General features: G+C 44.9%; 1 protein-coding gene across 2 annotated transcripts in view; it reads left to right on the top strand.

Moving 5' to 3' along the window:
- Window positions 1-19704, top strand: part of DSCAM (DS cell adhesion molecule) — a gene marked incomplete at both ends in the record, with an annotated part of 752893 nt that overhangs the window by 610569 nt on the left and 122620 nt on the right. For both annotated transcript variants that reach the window (XM_082655382.1, XM_082655383.1), the window contains 2 exons: window positions 595-762; window positions 11447-11517. In XM_082655382.1, the coding sequence (XP_082511508.1) occupies window positions 595-762; window positions 11447-11517 (239 nt within the window). The remainder of the gene's footprint in view (window positions 1-594; window positions 763-11446; window positions 11518-19704) is intronic.

The following is a 19704-nucleotide window of genomic DNA, read 5'->3' as shown; positions in this document are numbered from 1 at the left end:
ATTGAGAAGTACGTTTGATAACCAGTATTCATGCTGGAGAGTGAGTGAGATGAGTTTTTATGTATTTTTATGTGTTTCATTTTTACCACTCTCCTTTTGGAGAACAAGGGGTCTGACGTGGCTAAAGGCTTTGCTGGCTTTCAAATACCTTTTAGAACCAGGGATTTTTTTTTCTTTTGGGTGGAAGGTTGTCCCAGCTGTGCTTTCTTTTATTATCTTGTACAATGAGTGCTTGAAAGTAGCTGTTTTTCACTTTACTGGCATGAGCTCCCCCCACTTCTATTTTCCTCTGCGATTTCGGCCAGGAGGTCTGTTGTGTTGCCTTGGACAAAACTCCCTGGACCCAGCTGCCCACAGCCTCCGTCCCCCTCAGTGTGGGTAACGGGTGTGTGGTGTCACACCCCCTCTGACGGCCAGCCCGTGGGAACACTGGCAGCATTGCATTAAGAATTCACTTTGAGTTGTCACTTTTTTTTCTTTTCTTCTTCCTTTTTTTGTTTTTTTTTTTTTAAATTCCTACTTGGGAACTTTCAAAGGCAGAGGGAAAAAACTCACATCTCTATCTCTTCTTTTTTGAAAAACAAAACCCCAAAGACTCCTGGGATTCTGCTCAGAGAACCAAAGATGTTTCCCCTCAGCTGAACTCGGCCACCATCATTGACATCCACCCTTCCTCCACCTACAGCATCCGAATGTACGCCAAGAACCGGATTGGCAAGAGTGAGCCCAGCAACGAGCTGTCCATCACCGCAGACGAGGCAGGTACGTCTGACCAGCGGGGGCCCAGGGCTGGAAGCTGGCCTGCGGGACTCAGGTGGTTAATGCAGGGTCAAGCTTTGATGGCTGCTCTCCATAGCTCTGCGCCCCATCAAAAACACAGACGGCTCTCTGCCGCCTACTTTGAAGGCAGTGCTCTTCAAACAGGACCTAGGTCAAGGTTCTCACACCTAAGACTTAAAAGAAAGCCCTATGAGGCTAACAAGCTGGTGAGATTTAAAGAACCATGCTGTTCTTACAATCCCTTTGTCTGGTTGCGTGGAATCCAGATGGGCAGGAGAGCCGTGAGCCTGTGTCTTGCTCAGGTGGCTGTGCAGTCAGGGGATGGGGGGGGTCCCTTAACTACGAAATGGCAAGAATATTCTCTGGGTGGGGAGGGGGGAGATGGAGGCACAGGTTATTTGACTGACTAGAAATGTCACTATCTCTGTCATCAAGAGTATCGCACTTTTTTCCTATTACAAAGTATTTCTTATTGTGTTGAAGACATGGAAGGTAGAGATAGGCTTTTTGAAGACAGAACAGCTCACACAATCCTACCACCTGGCGCTACCTATGAATATGTTGATATCACACACTAAATTATTCATCACACACGCACGTGTGCATGCTCACCCACACATGCACACACGGACACACAGGGACACACACCCTTCAACAGGGAGGTTCACTCGTGGTTGCCGGGCGTGGCAATAACCTGTTCGCAGAGGACTGAGCAGTTAGGGAGTGGCAGTGCACGCTGCCTGCCAACCCATCTCCTGGCAGGACAGGAGGATGCAAGCTGCCCTAGGGCTTCTCTGGGGAAGGAAAGGTAAGGAACCATGGCCTGGCTCATCCTTTGGGGGCAAAAGAGTGTCTAGCTTTTCTTTTCCTGCCCCCAGTCAGAGCTAACCATCTAGTCCCTACTGCTGCAGGGAAGGTGGAAGCTTGGTCTCAGACCCCTAGTTCCAAAATCACCAAGAGTAGGGGGATCACCCCCAAATGTCTAAGCTTCCACAAGAGATCGCTGCATCTTTCAACGGGGGTTGTTCTTGACTCCCTTCCCACCACCTGCTTCTCTGTTACCTTCATTAATGGCACTTTGCATAGATGTCACTCTTCTGTATCTCTTGAGGACTTTCCTACAATATGTAATTCTACCTTCCACCATTTCTTTAGCAAACCCCACGTTTTTAGGTATGTCGGTTGTTTATTTTTTTATTGAAGTATAGTTGATGTACAATGTTGTTTTAGTTTCAGGTGTACAACAAAGTGATTCAGTTATACATATATGTGTGTGTCTCTGTGTGTGTGTGTGTGTGTGTGTGTGTGTGTGTGTGTGTATATACATATTCTCTTTCAGATTCTTTTCCATTATAATTTATGACAAGATATTGAGAATAGTGCCCTGTGCTATACAGTAGGTCCTTATTGCTTATCTGTTTTATGTACAGTAGTATGTATCTGTTAATCCCAAACTCCTAATTTATCTCTCCCCCTCTTTCCTTTTTGGTAACCATAAGTTTGTTTTCTATGTCTGTGTGTCTGTTCCTGTTTTGTAAATAAATTCATGTGTATCATTTTTTACATTCCACGTATAAGTGATATCATATCATATTTGTCTCTGTCTGACTTACTTCACTTAGTATGATAATCTCTAGGTCCATCCAAGTTGCTGCAAATGGCATTATTTCATTCTTTTCTATGGCTGAATAATATTCCATTGTGCATATGTACCACATCTTTTTTATCCATTCATCTGTCGATGGACATTTAGGTTGGTTCCATGTCTTGGCTATTGTGAATAGTGCTGCTATGAATATCGGGGTGTATCTTTTCGAATTAGAGTTTTCATCTTTTCCAGATATATTCCCAGGAGTGGGATTGCTGGATCATATGGTAGCTCTATTTTTAGTTATTTTGAGGAACCTCCATACTGTTCTCCATAGTAGCTGCACCAGTTTACATTCCCACCAACACTGTAGGAGGGTTCCCTTTTCTCCACACTCTCTCCAGCATTTATTGTTTGTAGACTTTTGGATGGTGGCCGTTCTGGCTGAGGTGAGGTGGTACCTCACTGCAGTTTTGATTTGCATTTCTCTTCAATTTTTCGTTATCATAAATACTAATGTGATAAACATCCTTGTGATATATCTTTTCCCATTTGCAACATTATTTTTTATGTTAAATTCCAAGAAGTAGGATTGCTGGATCACAGCAAATGCAAAAATATAATCCCTTTGCTGTGCACAATCAACATGGTCCTCAAGGAAGTAGGTTAACGATTACTTTTTTTCCTGAACTGCAGATGAGTATTCATTTCTCAACTCTAGAACACATCAGTTCTTGAAAATTGTTTTCAAGGATGGGAGATAGGGTAGCGTTATGCTCCAGTCTGAGGGCGAGCCACTTTTAACCCTTGGAAACTGCATGATTTCTCATCAGCAAAATGCACATAATGATGCCTTTCTCCTCTTCGCTGCAAACATGTTGGATAATTGAAAAAAAAATCCCAGTCTCTGAAAGTACATTGCATTGCTCAGAAATAAGTAGGAAATGAGTGTTAATAGGCTCCTGCAAAAATAGAATCTTACTTAAATATTTATGTAAACAACACACTAATTTCCTGGAATTTCATCATGCTGGGGATTTAGGGAGAATAAGCTGCCCCGAAATGAAAATTTGGGCTCAGGGCTGAGCCTTCTCCTTCCTTTTAGCCACTTTTCTGACTCTGCCCATCTCCACAACCTTCTCAAGGCAGCGATGTTTTTCCCGTGGTGCATTTCGCGCTGCTTTTCCCATCGCCATGACCAATGCAGCTGCTGTTGCTTATTCTGTCATTTTCTCTGTGATCTCCCTGAAGCTGGCAGTTGCCATGGCAGCGCTTCTCTCTCCAGCCGGGAGGCCAGGTGAAAAGCCGCTCCTGGTCACTGGTCACCAGTGTGCAGCCCACTCCCAGGCATCTCTGCAGACAGACAGATGCAGAGCCCCCTGCTTGGACCCTGGACTGGCCTTTGGGGTTTCACCTGGGTGCTGGCTTCTGGCAGCACCACAGCCCGTCTTCTACTCTTCAGATGAGCTAAGAGAGAATGCAAGGAAAGGTCAGGCTTGTGCAAAGGAAAGCCGCAAAGCAGAATTTGGCTTTGTCCTGGTGTGTAGGTTTGCATGACTGAAATCAAAAAGTCATTTTTTTATGTGTGACTCACGTAAAACAGAGGGCAGCTCTCCTGACCAAAGATACCCTCTGTAGCACTGCCTGCGGTGGCCCTAGATTGTTTCTGCCACCTCCTGGCGAGGATCCCCAAAGGCACATCTTTTAGGGAGCCGAAGCCATCTCGAGAGAACTTTTTCCGGCCCTTACTGCCCCCTTTCCCTGAAGAAATGAGGTCATCATTTAAGCAGTGAGAATCCCCAGATGGAAGTTTCTGGAAGCCATAGACCCACTCGTTTTTTTTTTTTTTTTTTGCGGTACGCGGGCCTCTCACTGCTGTGGCCTCTCCCGTTGTGGAGCACAGGCTCCGGACGTGCAGGCCCAGCGGCCATGGCTCACGGGCCCAGCCTCTCCGCAGCATGTGGGATCCTCCCGGACCAGGGCACGAACCCTCGTCCCCTGCATCGGCAGGCGGACTCTCAACCACTGCGCCACCAGGGAAGCCCAGACCCACTCGTTTTTATGGTAATGCAGTGCCCAAGTCTAGGGCACCTGAGGATGCCTCTCACTGCCTACCTGCTGAGGAAATGAGCCTGTGAGGTATAGGCCTGGGTCTTCCCCACCCTATCACTACCTTGAAGCTACACTGGACTCCCTGTGGCCAGATCAGTGATGAGCCCCCTTCCTGCCCCCTCCTCCGTGTGTGAGCTGCATCTGCCCCTGTCTGGAATCCCTTCAAGGTCTACGCCTACTTTTCTGTGCTCTTCCTTTGAAAGCAGGCGAAACATCTCCCCTAGTGCGGTACCTTTTCCAGTCTCCGGGATGATGTTAGTGCACCAAGTAGAATTCTTTCTGACAACAGCCTTTGAGCCATCATTTCTCCAAGGGACCATGGGCCACTCATGTTTGTACCCCTCATGTGTGTCTGACACAAGGAGACGGCTCAGTATATGTGGATGAAACGTCCTTAAACCTGCCTTACAGGACTGTCTTAGAAATACACACAATGAGCAGTGTATGGGGGGGGGGGGTGAAGAAAATATATGGAGGATTAAAACCACACTGAAATTTTGAATGGCGTCATGAAGAGAGAAAAGTAGAGAAAGGCAACAGGGCAGGTCTGGAAGGCGGATAAAGAGGGAGGCAGGAGAGAGAAGGCGCACCCATCGGAGCTCTAACTAGGACCACGGGAGGCATCCCAGCTAGCGGCTGGAGCTGGGGAGGTAGCAGTTACCCTTTAGGCTAACCATAGGTCCCAATTAACCAGCATCCGTCCTTCTTGCAGTTAAGCGTTCAGCGAACTACAACCCATGTAAATTCCACTTACAACGTTCATGCTAAGAAGTTTTTGCGTTATAAAAAGAAAAAAAAAGGAAGAAGGATATGCCACAGACACTGCATGTAGCTTGCAAAGCCTAAATCTTTTTTTTTTTTTTTTTTTTTTTTTTTTGCGGTACGCGGGCCTCTCACTGTTGTGGCTTCTCCCGTTGCGGAGCAACAGTCTCCGGACGCGCAGGCTCAGCGGCCATGGCTCACGGGCGCAGTCGCTCCACGGCATGTGGGATCTTCCCGGACCGGGGCACGAACACGTGTCCCCTGCATCGGCAGGCGGACTCCCGACCACTTGCGCCACCAGGGAAGCCCAAGCCTAAATCTTTAGGATCTGTCCCTTTACAGAAACAGTTTCCAGATCCCTAACTTGGGTCTTGCCACGATGGGAATTCAGGTTTGGATTTCTGTTGTGTCATCCATCGCAAAGCTGAGAGAAGAAGGAATCACCGCCACTCATGTAGCACCCTCAGCTAATGTTGGAAAACAGCATGGTTCCAAGTGCACAACAGTGTGGTTATTTCCAAGTGAGACTCACAAACGTATTAACAGACGCTCTGATACACTTGACCTTGGGAGATAGCCCCGGAGCACAGATCAATGTCTAGCACACCTCCCGACCCACCTCAGCAACCCTTAGCCCCCCGCCCCAGAGAGGAGAAGTCGAGAGAGAAAGTGGAGACAAGGTCAAGCATTAAGGAGGTTAGCTCCTAATGGATCAGAAGAGCACTGACTGGCCAGGTTTCTTTGACAGTGATCCTCATGTGACGTCCGCAACTGACCCTCACCCATGACCGGCTTCCCCATTGGCAGCTGTGCCCCGAAGGTCACGTGTCATTTAGTGCCTGTGACCGAGTTGGGGGTGGCTGATCCCGTCACCATTTTCATGAGGACTCCGCCCGTAGACCGTGAATGTTCGGTGACGTGGGGCAAAATTCAGTGTTGAATAACTGCTGAATTTTCAGACGCATCGGAGACGGAAGGTCAGAATTAGCGAAGGGTTTTACCACAGAGAGCTGGTGGGCTTCCTTCGGGTCCGGGACTGAATGAACAGGCTTTGCATCATCTTTCATCACATTCAGAGTGGCAGCTCCGATCTAGAAGGAGAGTTTCCTGTGTGCTGAGCTGGAGGCTGCGGCAAGGGGATGTCCTGAGGGCTTAGGGATAAAAGGCATCGGCGCACAATAGACACGTGAATAGAGGGGCCCACTGGGGCCCCGTGTGGCATCATCTGTGCCCTTCAAGGAGAGAGTCCACTGCACAGGGTCTGCCGGCCGAGAACCAAGATTGCCCGATACCCGAGCCTTCAACCACCTGCTTCTGTAATCGTCGTTCTGCTCCAGCGTCCATTTAGAGACGCTGGAAATTAAGCCTAAATAGATCACTGCCCTCTTTCCTGTTCCTCATGCTTGCTCCGTGTATTCCTGCCAGCTATCCTGGCATGTTCTGAAATATTCTGGAATTATTCTGGAATGGTTTGGAATGTCCTTCCCCGCCCCCCGCCGCATACTTCTGTCAGGTCTTTCCTCAGTTGCATCTTCTCAATGAGTCTTACCCTGACCCCCACCACCATTTAAATGTCAGTCCCCACACCAGCTCAGGCACGCTTGGTCCCCTCCCTCCCTTCACACTCTCCTTTTTAGAAAATAGACTCTATACCATCAGCATACCATATAATTTGCTGATTTATTTTGTTTAGGATCTATAGTTTTGGTCCCTCCCATAAAGGCAGGAATAGTCGTCTGTTTTGTTCACTGCTGTGTCCCAGACACCCAGAACAGCATTTGGCACATAACAGATGCTAAATAAATAACAGTTTAAATGAATAAGTTATTTATTTGATAAATAATCATTAAATGAATTCATCCTTTCCCCATCTAGGGGTCAACTGTTCTTGGTTTTATTTTGATTTTTGCTGAACTCCCTCTTGGTCTCCTGTGTCCAGCAAAGAATACTCTGCACATTCTGTTCACCCAGGCTCTTTTTTTTTTTTTTTTTTTTTTGGCCGCGCTGCATGGCTTGTGGGATCTTAGTTCCCCATCCAGGGATTGAACTCGTGGAAATGAGAGCACCGAGTGCTAACCACTGGACTGCCAGGGAATTCCCCACACTGCTTCTGTCAGAGATGAGCATGTGGTTGTAGATCATGAAGTTTTCTGTCAGTCCCTGTTTTTGCCCATTTTTGCCCAGTCTCTGCCCAATTTTGGACCTGGCACATAGTAGGCCCTCAGTAAATTCTCCAAGAGGAATCAGATAGAAGTTTGGGAGTGCCTCCCACTGGGGTGGCTCATCACAGCCCCATAAGCAACTGAGCCCCAAGCCTCTGGGTGAAGCCAGGAGACCAATACACGGAGGAGAGAATAATTTGCGGGCAGAGGGGAGTGTTGAGGCTTGAGTCTCGGCGTTCCTTCCCTGCTTGGAAAGGATAGAGGACCGTCTCGGGTTTGACAGTTAGGAAGGGTCTGTCATCCCTGTATTTTCAGCCAAACAGAATTAGCAGAAGTTGTCTTGCCTAGAAACAAAATTAGGAACTGTAAATTATAGTCTTCATTTATTATTCTTTTACAGACTGAATAGTTTTGGCTTCTGTAGACATGCAGAAATTATGTATTTGGGAAAATCACATTCATCATTAATTCTTACCTCTAGCCTTCTCTTCCCACAGGAAAAATGCTAAATATTCTGCTTTAAAAAAAGAAGAAAAAACCACGCTTTCTATTTATAGTACAGCTTCAATTCAAGAGCATTAAATAAATGTTTAAATGTCAAATGTCAACACAATTTTCAAATTTAGTTAAATCAATGGAGGCCTAGTGGTTGATCTTCAACCATGTCAGCATTGGGAATTCAATCTGCCTTGGATTCTAAGTTTACAGAAATTGTCCTTCTGCAATGAGATGAGGATCCATGAAAAAAAATTACTGCGCAGGAGTTGTAAGGAAAGCACTAAAATTCTCGAAGCAGACTCATTTTTAATATCATTTTTAAAGGGTTTGTCTTATAATGTTTCAGAAACTTAGAGTAGAAATGTCAGCACCCAAACAGAAACTCTTCCTAATTATACTGGGCACCATGCCATTGTGAGTATATGGCTTACATTCTTTTAGTCTCTGTCTTTAATATAGTTTCTATCACTGTCTTTAATATAGTTTCTATCACTTTATTTTTAAGAGAGGGGAGGTCTGAGTGCATTCACGTCAGAGACCAAGCAGACTAATAAATGAATTACTAACAAATCACAGAAGTATTTATAGGCTAAGTAAAAAAGGTTTTGTGTTCTTACAAATAGTCATGTCTGTCCTGGAGTCAGGGACTGTCCCTCCACCACTACACAGGGACCTTCATAAAATACCAGACCAGACTGAAAAACCAAACTGTCCTCAGTTCACACTGTATGTTTTCTGATAGAATCAGGACATTTTTTAAACACTCTCCTAGTACCTTTGTTTATAATTATGAATATGTCTCAACGAGAAAATGAAGGCTGTGACTATTGCCTGTCATGCCCCTGAAAAGGCTGCAGCAAAGGCCAAAGGATGTGGAATGGATGGGGCCCCAACAGTGCCTTCGATTTCTAGCGAGCAGGTTCCTTGTTCAATGTGATTTAGCATAATTAAATTAAAATAATCAAGCATCAGTATAGCCGTCAGACCTCAACATAATTTTTCAAGGATTTTAATGGATGAACCACATGCTTCTCGCTGACCACAGAACTCTCGGTGTGTGAGAGAAATCTGTTCCACGTGCTTTCCTTGGATCTGTTACTGAAATGTTCCTGCATAAAGGGCTTGACCCTGTGAGCAGAAATGTGGTGCAGACGCATAACAATGATCACAATTAGCTGGATGCCAGCCTCTCCCTGGGTTACTGTTCCAGAAATTAGCTTCAGTGCTAGCACAGCCTTTTCACCTGGAGAATCGATAAATCCAAGAGGCTGCAGGACCCCTAGAAAACTAACTACCCTGTGCCCTGCTGGGGAGGGAGCACCTGGGCCAGGCGTAGATGCTGGTCTGGAGCAGGGTATCAGGGGCAGAGGCTATGTCCCCAGTGAGGAGAGAGACAGGGAGAGCAGAGAGCAGAGACATTGGGAGTCGATTTCAGGGAGGGCTTCGCTAGACTGCGGATGCAGTGCGGGCAGAAGGGAGCAGCCTGCTGACCTGACTCTCTCCCTGGTTCCTGTAAACATTTCCAGCAGCTGAGCAGACGCCTCAGTACAATGTCCCCGCTTCCCTTCAAATTCATACTTCTCAAATGTAATGAATCGTCTTTTCTGGAAATTCGACTTCCTCTCTTGCACCCTCATGTTACCATTCCCCCCCAGTCCCACCAGCCCCGACAGTGGAATTGCCCCCCACCTTTCTTCCTTCGTGTGGGGGAGCAGCCCTCAGGTTTTATTACTCTACTTAGTAACAATTCCAGCATCCGCTACTTCTCTCCCGTGGTCACTGTTTATCCCCAATCCACCCAGCGACGTTTCTCCTGCAGCCATCAGAGGTCTCGTAAAGCCCTGCAATGGGACCGGACCGCTGGCTGCACTGCACAGTATCCTCATCGGTGACATCCCCCCCGCCGGTGGGTCAGTGCCCTCACGTGCAGGGCACACTCCTTTGCACAGGCCACAGCAACAATGCAAGCCTCTACCGCGTTCCTGGTGCCTTCTACTCTCCCCTGGCTTTGCCCCTTAGGATTCTGGTGAAAAGAGAGACTATCAGATTTGAACCTGCTCCCTGCAAGCAGCGAGCATACCTGTGTCTTCGCTCACCTTGCTTCCCTCCCCAGTACGTCTGCCGAAGCTCCTTCTTGCTTCCTCTTCCTCCCATACCAGCGGCTCTGGCCCCTACGCCCCCCTCTCCCCACCACCTCCCCTCCTGCTTCTGTCCTCTCGCTTCTTTGCTGGGACATTGTCCCTTCGAGTGTAACTTTTCTTTTGGCTGTTTCTCCAACTCCCCCCGTAAAAACACCCAGTGAGAATAATAATCATCATTACTGCTTATGTGTTCTGAGCACACTGTTTTCATAACAATCCTGACATAAGTTGTATTGTCCCATTATACAGAGAAGGAAACTGAGGCACAGAAAAATGAAGTAACCTGGAAAAAAACACCCAGCTACTAAGCGAGGGAGCAAGAATTTGAACTCAGGCAGAAAGACTCAAACAGCCACCAGCTTAGCAACTGCACTGTGGTGTCACTCAAAACCTCTTTCTCTGAAAAACAGAAAACATGTTTCCCTTGCTCTCGCATCTCCCCTAAAACGACCCTTCTCTTTCCCCTTCCTCTCACTTCCAAAACCTTCAGGTTGGTTTCTGTTCGCCATTCCTGATTTCTCATCTCCAGTCCTCCTGGCATCTCCACATCCACAGAAATGGCCCTTTTGTAGCTCAGCAGGGATTGAAAAACTGTCCTTCGGACAATATGTGATCACCCAATGGGGTCTCTCCCTGCTGACCCCTGGGTTACTGTCTGCTTCCATTTCTCCGAAGACACTTGAGTATGTGCTGTGTTGTATCCACATCTTCCTCTCTGTGTGCTCGGCCCGGTGTTCTGATTAGATTACAGACTCTTGCTGGAGAAGGATGTCTCCTCTCTCTAAGTTCCATGCTGTGTACGTAGTACAGGGTACATCCCTAGTACCTAGTGGTTGACTGTCCCTGGGAGGTTAAGTGGCCCCCCTGCAACAACTGGAAATAGGTTGGAGTGAGTTGCATGCTTTGTTTTACTCTTCCACTGTGCCTGTCCTCTGTGGCTGCAGCCCCAGGTTAATAAGAGTTTCCCATCGGAAAGTGTAGAGAACTAAAGCCATCAAAGAGACTCAGAAGCCTTTTTTTCTCTTCCCTAAGTAGTTCTGAGCATCCTGAGGGGCCCCAATGCACGTCACTAAACAAAACTTCCAAAGGAAGGAGAGGGGTCTTCAGCAGCCACTATAGAGTTTTATCAAAGAAATGTTGTTTTACAACTTCCTGTTTTACGGGTCTGTTAACTTGAGAAGTTTATTCATCAAGTTGTCAAGGACAAGGTGAGGAAGAATACGAAATCTATTTTTTCTAGGAGCGAGTGAGCACGAGGTAAACGTTGTACGCAGTGACTCTGCAAAATTGGTTTTCCCACTAAAGCTGCTGTGGCCTGTCTTCTGGGCCTGCGTATTATTGTGTGGGTTCCTATTCGCTCTGGAACCCGTCTCTAACCGGTCTGTGGGTTTTGGTCTTTACAGCTCCCGACGGTCCACCTCAGGAAGTTCGCCTGGAACCCATCTCATCCCAGAGCATCAGGGTCACCTGGAAGGTAAACTCAGCAAACACTTGTCTTCTTGGCACTTTTTCCATGGAGGGTGGAGAGTACTTCACTCATGTTAAGTGTTATGATGCCAAGGCATCATGCCTTGTGATGCCTTTTTTTTTCTTTTTTTTTTTTTTTTGTGGTACGCGGGCCTCTCACTGCTGTGGCCTCTCCCATTGCGGAGCATAGGCTCCGGACACACAGGCTCAGCGGCCATGGCTTACGGACTCAGCCGCTCCACGGCATGTGGTATCTTCCCAGACCGGGATACGAACCCGTGTCCCCTGCATCGGCAGGCGGACTCTCAACCATTACGCCACCAGGGAAGCCCGTCCTTTTTTTTAATTTTTATTTTCTATTGGAGTATGGTTGATTTAAAATGTTGTGTTAGTTTCAGGTGTACAGCAAGTTTATACATATGAAACTTTTATGTGACAGAGTTAGATTAAAAGTCCTTTTATTACAATCCAGTATTTGTATCCACATTTGAATACATTTACAGCAACTTCTGTATCTACAGAGAGTGAAGTTTGGGAGCCTTATTTTTAGTCTTTGAATCGTGATTGTGTCCTAAGCGCTGCTCTCCACTCGCAAATCGGGAAACGGACGTGCATGACCGTACTTGTTAATTCATCCCCGCTTTTCCTAAATGGCAAATCATGGTGTGGTAGACAGCCCACCAAGTGGCAGGGAGAACAGAGGTCCTTGCTGTGCCCCTAGCTAGCGGTGGCCTCACACACACCCAGGGAAGGGGGGCGGCGTTGGGCCAGCTGCCATCCCAGGCAGTGGTCCCTCCAGCATGGCCAGCAGATGCAGACTGGCTGCTGGTGAGCTGAGGGCTCATTGCCAGCCGCTGGGAGAGAAAGCGTGAGCCACAATGCAAGCAAGCACACCATTCAGCATGCTGTTTCCTCCGGCAGACATGTTTTTCTTAGCAAAACTTCCTCAGTGAAGGAAACAGTGTTGATTGATTTTCTGGCCCAAGCTCATCACAAACCAGCACACTAGGCAGTGCTGCCTCAGAGATCTTGAAGTCACTGACGTGGTGGGTGAACCTGCTTGAGAATTAGTCACCCCTTCATGTGGTCTTGGAGCCAAGTGCCTTAGCCCAAATTCCATTTTATCTAGAATGCTGTTCCTGGGTCAGAACGTCTGCAAAGTTGCACTTACTTTTCCACTTCTGGGTTTCTCTCATCATACATGTTCTCTTCTTACCTCCTTCCTTGCCATTTTTTCTGTGTTCTCACTCAGAGAGGAAGGTAAGAGCCACAGTGAGGTCTTCAAACTGTCCACCTCTCGGTCCCATTAAAAACCTCATTCGTTGCACCACTTGTTGGGTTTTTTCCTTCTAGCATCAGCTCTTTCATAAAATGACCAGCTTCTATAACAACAAAAAAAAAAGGATTTTCAAGGTTGGGGTGGACATCACCTTGGGTGTTAACACACAGTAGGGCAGCAAGCCCCTTTGTGCTGTCTTTTTACAGCCCGGCCACTGAGCTGTGATTCCAGCGGGCAACACACCGCAACTGTTCAGCTGCTCAGACAGGGCAGGCCAAGCCAGGTGGGGAGGGGGCCATTCGTCTTTGTGAGCACATCCGCCAGCTGTGAGCATCATACATTGTGCGATAAAAGGCACTCAGCAAGCCACAGCCCCACACGCAGCCCAGCCACTGGGCAAATGGAATGCTGACTCAGTCTGTCTTGTGTTAAAGACTGGGAAGTTTCCTCCACCAGCCCTCCGCATTCTCTTGCCTTTTGCCACTGAAAAGCTATTACGGTGGCCCCTAGAGCTTTCTGTATCCTGCAGGAGAGAGGTGTCTGTCCCCAGAGCTCTTATAACTAAAAATAGAAACTTCAGAGGCGTTAAAAGCCATTGCATCCTTTCTGTCTCCATAGAAAAGCAGCAGGAAAAGTCATAGGTTGCAGTTAAATTTCTTCTGAATGTCAAAAGGATGAACAAGTCGTGGGCTATTGAAAGGAGGCCTCACCTCCACTAGACTGTGAACTGGTTTTGCCATCCTATTCACGGAACCGTGATTTCTCACAGGGTAGCAGGCTGCAGAAAAGGATGTGGGTACCACTGAGTGGAGTAGGGGCTGCCCGTTGATTGGCTGTCATTTCACACTGGCCTGATTGCATCATGAAAGTGTGTCACTGATTCAACCAAACTGTATGCGAGTCTAGGTAATCCAAAGTATGATATGTTACATAAAATATGCCTTTATTTTATGGCGTTAAAGTCCCAGATTTACATTCTGTGTAAAGAGGCTAATAGGAAAGGAGGAGAAAGAAGTAAAGAGAGAGGAAGAAATTGTGTTAGCCCCAGGAGGGGGCCACACATCTGTCAGCCAGGATGGAAACATTGGGGGGACTGAGGCAGAAACTCATTGAGGGTCACAAGAAAACTCATCAGAAGTAAAAGATGCGCTCAGTGAAGAGACATGAGATAGAGGGAAGAGCAGCTCCGGGCTTTGGGTGGGAATGTAGACATTTAGACACTAAACCTCTTAAAGGTCAGGGGCAGCTTGGGGGACATTCCATAACATCAGAGACAGAAGTTAAATGTGTTTAATTATCCCTGTACAAGCAACACTTTTGTAACATACCCCTTCTATTGAACGAAATTAACAACTTTTCCTGCTTAACTTGGTTATTTCTTTCACCAAAGAAAAGTTTCAAGTGTTTAAATTTTCAAGTCCGCCAGAGGTGACACATGCCTTACTGGCTATAGACCAAACCCCAGAGGACAGCCCAGCCACCAGCATCAGGCTGCAGCATCCTGTCTCAGGTTTACCACCCTCTCCTCCCCCAGTTCTAGGGGACCCTGCTGTCCTCTTCTCTCCTCAACTGTCATTGCTGCTCTCAATGTTTGTAGCATCCCCTCTCCACCGCCCACCTGTCCCGTCCTGCTTACTCAGTGCTCTGGTCCTGCCTGACTCCCTCGGTGAAGATGCGTAAATCTCCAAATTAATTGTTCGGCCCTTTGCGTTACCCATGATTCTGGGAGATAGCTCCATGAGGTCCCTGTCACACGCTTTCTACCGTCCATTTTGTTGCATCTCCTCTGCTGTTTTGTGAGCTCCTTGGAGACAGGGAGGGTCTTATTTATCCTTGATCCTCGTGGCTGGCAGGTTTGTATGAATGAATGAATGAATGAGTGCATATGTGAATAACAAGTGCTTATGTCGCGCTAGACTCTGAAGCACATGTCTTTCAGAAACTGCTGTGGAGAAGACCCCCAAGATTTTAGGATCTCCCAAAACCAGGCTGTAAGATGGCGAGAGTCTAATTCATGCTACAGTACAATACTCCGGAGCGTACAGTGGTGGACCACAGTACCCACATTCAGTGTCCCAGATAGACCAGCCATTCTGCACGTGGGTTTCTACTCTAATTGATTGCAAAATAAATGGTAGTAATGATCCAGTAAAAGTGTGATACATTTTAGAGGAAATGGGCATCCGAACATCACTTAAATGTAAGCCCACAGGAAGATGCCCAAGAACCGGGACCATATTAACTTGTCTATATTATGGAAGATGAAGACTTAGAAAGGGCTTTTCCATAATTTTACATATTTTGAGTTACTTAAAGTTGCTAAGCAGTACCTTAACAAGAACTCAAGAGATAAAGCAACAGTTCTAAGTAAAATAAAAATTAGGTAAATGATAATAAAAGTTCAATTCCTAGCTCTCCTTCCACACCCCTTGAAAAACAGAAAGTTTGCACAAGCCTTTTGCATAAGTAAATACAATTTACTGCATGTTTCTGCTGGGGTTATTCAAAATCAGAAAGAATATTGACGGCTACGGATTACTGATAACCACGTATTTAATCAAGTACCTGAAAACTGTAAAACTAAATGAGAATTCTTTGGTTTTTCAGAAAATTCAGATTTTAGTCTGTCGCCTAAGTATAAAAACACTGACAGAACGACCCAGTCTCTTTTGACAGTCCCTGTCACCTTCTCTTCTGGTCAGTCTCAGAATCAACCGATCCCATTTTATGCAAATTGAGGACAGTTTGAAGGCTATTTAGATATGCTCATTAAATAAAACTTTCAGAGTTTGGAATATTTCATTACTATAGATATCGCAAAACATTTACCCAGAGAATGCAATTTAAGGCAGAGACTTTTTTTCCTATTGACGTAAATGTTTTGTTTTGTTTTGTTTTGAATGAGAAATCTTTTAGAGCCATAGGCTATCCTGAAAATATGAAATTGTCCACTGCTTAAATATTGCATTGCTGAAAACAAACTGACTCCGGATAAAAATCCTGAGAATGATTTTGCCACTTTCCTGCCCTTCAGTGTCATCCTCTCTGACTGAGATTTTATTTAGAATGAATAACATTGCAGAAGACACGTGATTTCCATAAAATATGAACACTGGGTATTTGGGGATTTAATTAAATTTTAGAAATCTAAAGGATACTTTTAACTAGAGCACCACACCTCCACAATCCCCAATAATTCCAAGTAATTGAGGCATGATTACAATCTAGTATATGTTTCAGAGAAGAGCTCTTACAATGGGAAAATGGCTTAGTCATTTAAAAACAAAACTGCCTTATTGCCAGTCATCTTCATAGCAATGATTTAATAAACGGCAGACGCCACTTCTACATCCAAATCCCTCTTCCTCCAGGGAAAGGAATACCCCACTGGAAAGGAGCACCTTCTAGCACTGGTATTTCCTGGCTGGGATTCCTGGGAAACCTGTCTTCCTGAGCATTTGCTCTCTGCCAGGCTCTCTGCTCAATTCCTACATGCATTATACTGTTGGATCTGTGTGCTGGGTATACCCAGTTCTGTACAACCTCCTCAGGTTGCAGGGGTTTGCCCAAGATCTGAGGGCTCGTGACTGTCAAAGGACCCCTACCTACCTTGGCAATCTGACTTTGCCCGCCGGGCTTCGAAGCAATTGATGAGCTAAAGTACGTTGAATGACGATATTGCACTTGTACATGGAAAGATTCAACAACTATTATTTCCTCTTCCAACTCCTTCCAGCCTCATGTTATAAATGTTACCCAACCCCACGAAGGTTAAAGAAAATAGGTAACCTGTACATTTTACCTGCTACCACTTTCTTTCCAAATTGTAAACTTAACCTTAGCATAACTGGAGTAGTAAGTCGACATCTTTCTTTCCTAAGTCAGTTGAAATTCAAAAGGGTTGCCTTGAAATTAATTTTACTTAATTTTTAAACTCTTGCTTAATCCTTAGGCTATGAAAAAATTACAAAATTTACATTTCTTTTATGAACTAATCAATTGGTTCTAGAGTTAGATTTTCTGCAGTTTTATTAAGAATCCTGATGACTAGTATGCCTGACAAATAGATAAGGAACTGTCAGCCCTTCTCATATTAACAAGTCTTACCTCTTTCCCCTACAGTGAGAGAAGAAAAATCCAAACTGACTTCAAAACTTCTTGGTCATCCACAGGGAGTAGGATTATTCTCTCTTAACTTCTTACAGTTGACTAGACTGTAAGCTCTATGAGGGTAGAGGGCATATTTTGTTTGTTTGTTATATTCTCAGTAGAATTGCAGTCAATATTTGTTAAATAAATACATGGACCACTCATTGTTCACCTTCATGTTAAAATATGCGTATAAAGAGGAGTACCTTTCCTTTGGAAACCTCTGGACACCTTAAAAAGCCCTACATGACTATATTACCATCTTACTTTTTTGCACATGTATAAAATATACAGATCCCTTTCATAAAACCATTCATTTCTTATTTGCTTCTTTGGAAGATGTTCTGCCTCTCTCCGCACCTCTCCATCAGATTAGCCCTTTTGGTTTAGCCATGTAATTGGCCTTTTCCTAGGACCCCAGTTCTCTGTCCCAGAGCAGAGCTGCCAATCTGCCTGCTCTAAAGGTCCTGGCTGGCCTCCCAACGTAAGCAGGCAGTCCTCTTAGTTCCCAGCCTCAAAGGGCAGCAAGAAGATGCTGGCCAGCTTTCCAAAGGCTGCTGAGCCACCAAGAGTGTGGGATGCAGGCTCACACCTGGGCATTCTGGGAAGACAAGTTAACTGAGACTCAGCCTAGAAGGGTTGTCTCCGTTCCATCCCAGGGAAAAGACTGGACCTCTCAGCTAATTCACCCTGACAAGACATACATTGAACTTCAACTAAGGACTCAGAGCAAGGCCAACTTCATCAGCCTGCAGTCCTTTCAGATGGTTTCTCCTGAAAGCTTCACATGGAGCCTGGATGAACCTGGCATAATACAAGATACCTGAGGACAGACACTTTCCCTGTTCTGTTTTAGAACAGTTAGGTTATAAACAAGTTATGAACTGCAAGTAGCTATAGGCCAATAAAATGGACAACCTGGAAGAAATAGACAAATTCTTAGAAAAGCACAACCTTCTGAGACTGAACCAGGAAGAAATAGAAAATATAAACAGACCAGTCACAAGCACTGACATTGAAACTGTGATTAGAAATCTTCCAACAAACAAAAGCCCAGGACCAGATGGATTCACAGGTGAATTCTATCAAACATTTAGAGAAGAGCTAACACCTGTCCTTCTCAAACTTCCAAAATATAGCATAGGGAGGAACACTCCCAAACTCATTCTACGAGGCCACCATCACCCTGATACTAAAACCACACAAAGATGTCACAAAAAAAGAAAACTACAGGCCAATATCGCTGATGAACGTAGATGCAAAAATCCTCAACAAAATTTTAGCAAACAGAATCCAGCAGCACATTAAAAGGATCATACACCATGATCAAGTGGGATTTATCCCAGGAATGCAAGGATTCTTCAATACATGCAAATCAAGCAATGTGATACACCATATTAACAAATTGAAGGAGAAAAAACATATGATAATCTCAATAGATATAAAAAAAGCTTTCAACAAGATTCAACACCCATTTGTGATAAAAACTCTCCAGAAAGTAGGCATAGAGAGACTTACGTCAACATAATAAAGGCCATATATGACAAACCCACAGCCAACATCATTCTCAATGGTGAAAAACTTAAACCATTTCCTCTAAGATCAGGAACAAGACAGGGTTGTCCCCTCTCAACACTATTATTCAACATAGTTTTGGAAGTTTTAGCCACAGCAATCAGAGAAGAAAAAGAAATAAAAGGAATCCAAATCAGAAAGGAAGAAGTAAAACTGCCACTGTTTGCAGATGACATGATACTATACATAGAGAATCCTAAAGATGCTACCAGAAAACTACTAGAGCTAATCAATGAATTGGGTAGAATAGCAGGATACAAAATTAAGGCACAGAAATCTCTTGCATTCCTATACACTAATGATGAAAAATCTGAAAGAGAAATTAAGGAAACACTCCCATTTACCACTGCAACAAAAAGAATAAAATACCTAGGAATATACCTACCTAAGGAGACAAAAGACCTGTATGCAGAAAACTATAAGACACTGATGAAAGAAATTAAAGATAATACAAACAGATGGAAAGATATACCATGTTCTTGGATTGGAAAACTCAACATTGTGAAAATGACTACCCAAAGCAATCTACAGATTCAATGCAATCCCTCTCAAACTACTAATGGCATTTTTCACAGAACTAGAACAAAAAAATTCACAATTTATATGGAAACACAAAAGACCCTGAATAGCCAAAGCAATCTTGAGAAAGAAAAACAGAGCTGGAGGAATCAGGCTCCCTGAGTTCAAACTACACTACAAAGCTACAGTAATCAAGACACTATGGTACTGGCACAAAAACAGAAATATAGATCAATGGAACACGATGGAAAGCCCAGAGATAAACCCACACACATATGGTCACCTTATCTTTGATAAAGGAGACAAGAATATACAATGGAGAAAAGACAGCCTCTTCAGTAAGTGGTGCTGGGAAAACTGGACAGCTACATGTAAAAGAATGAAATTAGAACACTTCCTAACACCATACACAAAAATAAACTCAAAATGGATTAAAGTCCTAAATGTAAGGCCAGACACTATAAAACTCTTAGAGGAAAACATAGGCAGAACACTCTATGACATAAATCACAGCAAGATACTTTTTGACCCACCTCCTAGAGAAATGGAAATAAAAACAAAAATAAACAAATGGGACCTAATGAAACTTAAAAGCTTTTGCACAGCAAAGGAAAACATAAACAAGACAGAAAGACAACCCTCAGAATGGAAGAAAATATTTGCAAACAAAGC

The sequence above is a fragment of the Grampus griseus genome, assembly GCF_964374135.1.
Source record: "Grampus griseus genome assembly, chromosome: 5".
NCBI classification, from domain to species: Eukaryota; Metazoa; Chordata; class Mammalia; order Artiodactyla; family Delphinidae; genus Grampus; species Grampus griseus.
Note: the sequence above shows the minus strand (reverse complement) of the source record. Positions and strands in the feature narration are given on the sequence as shown.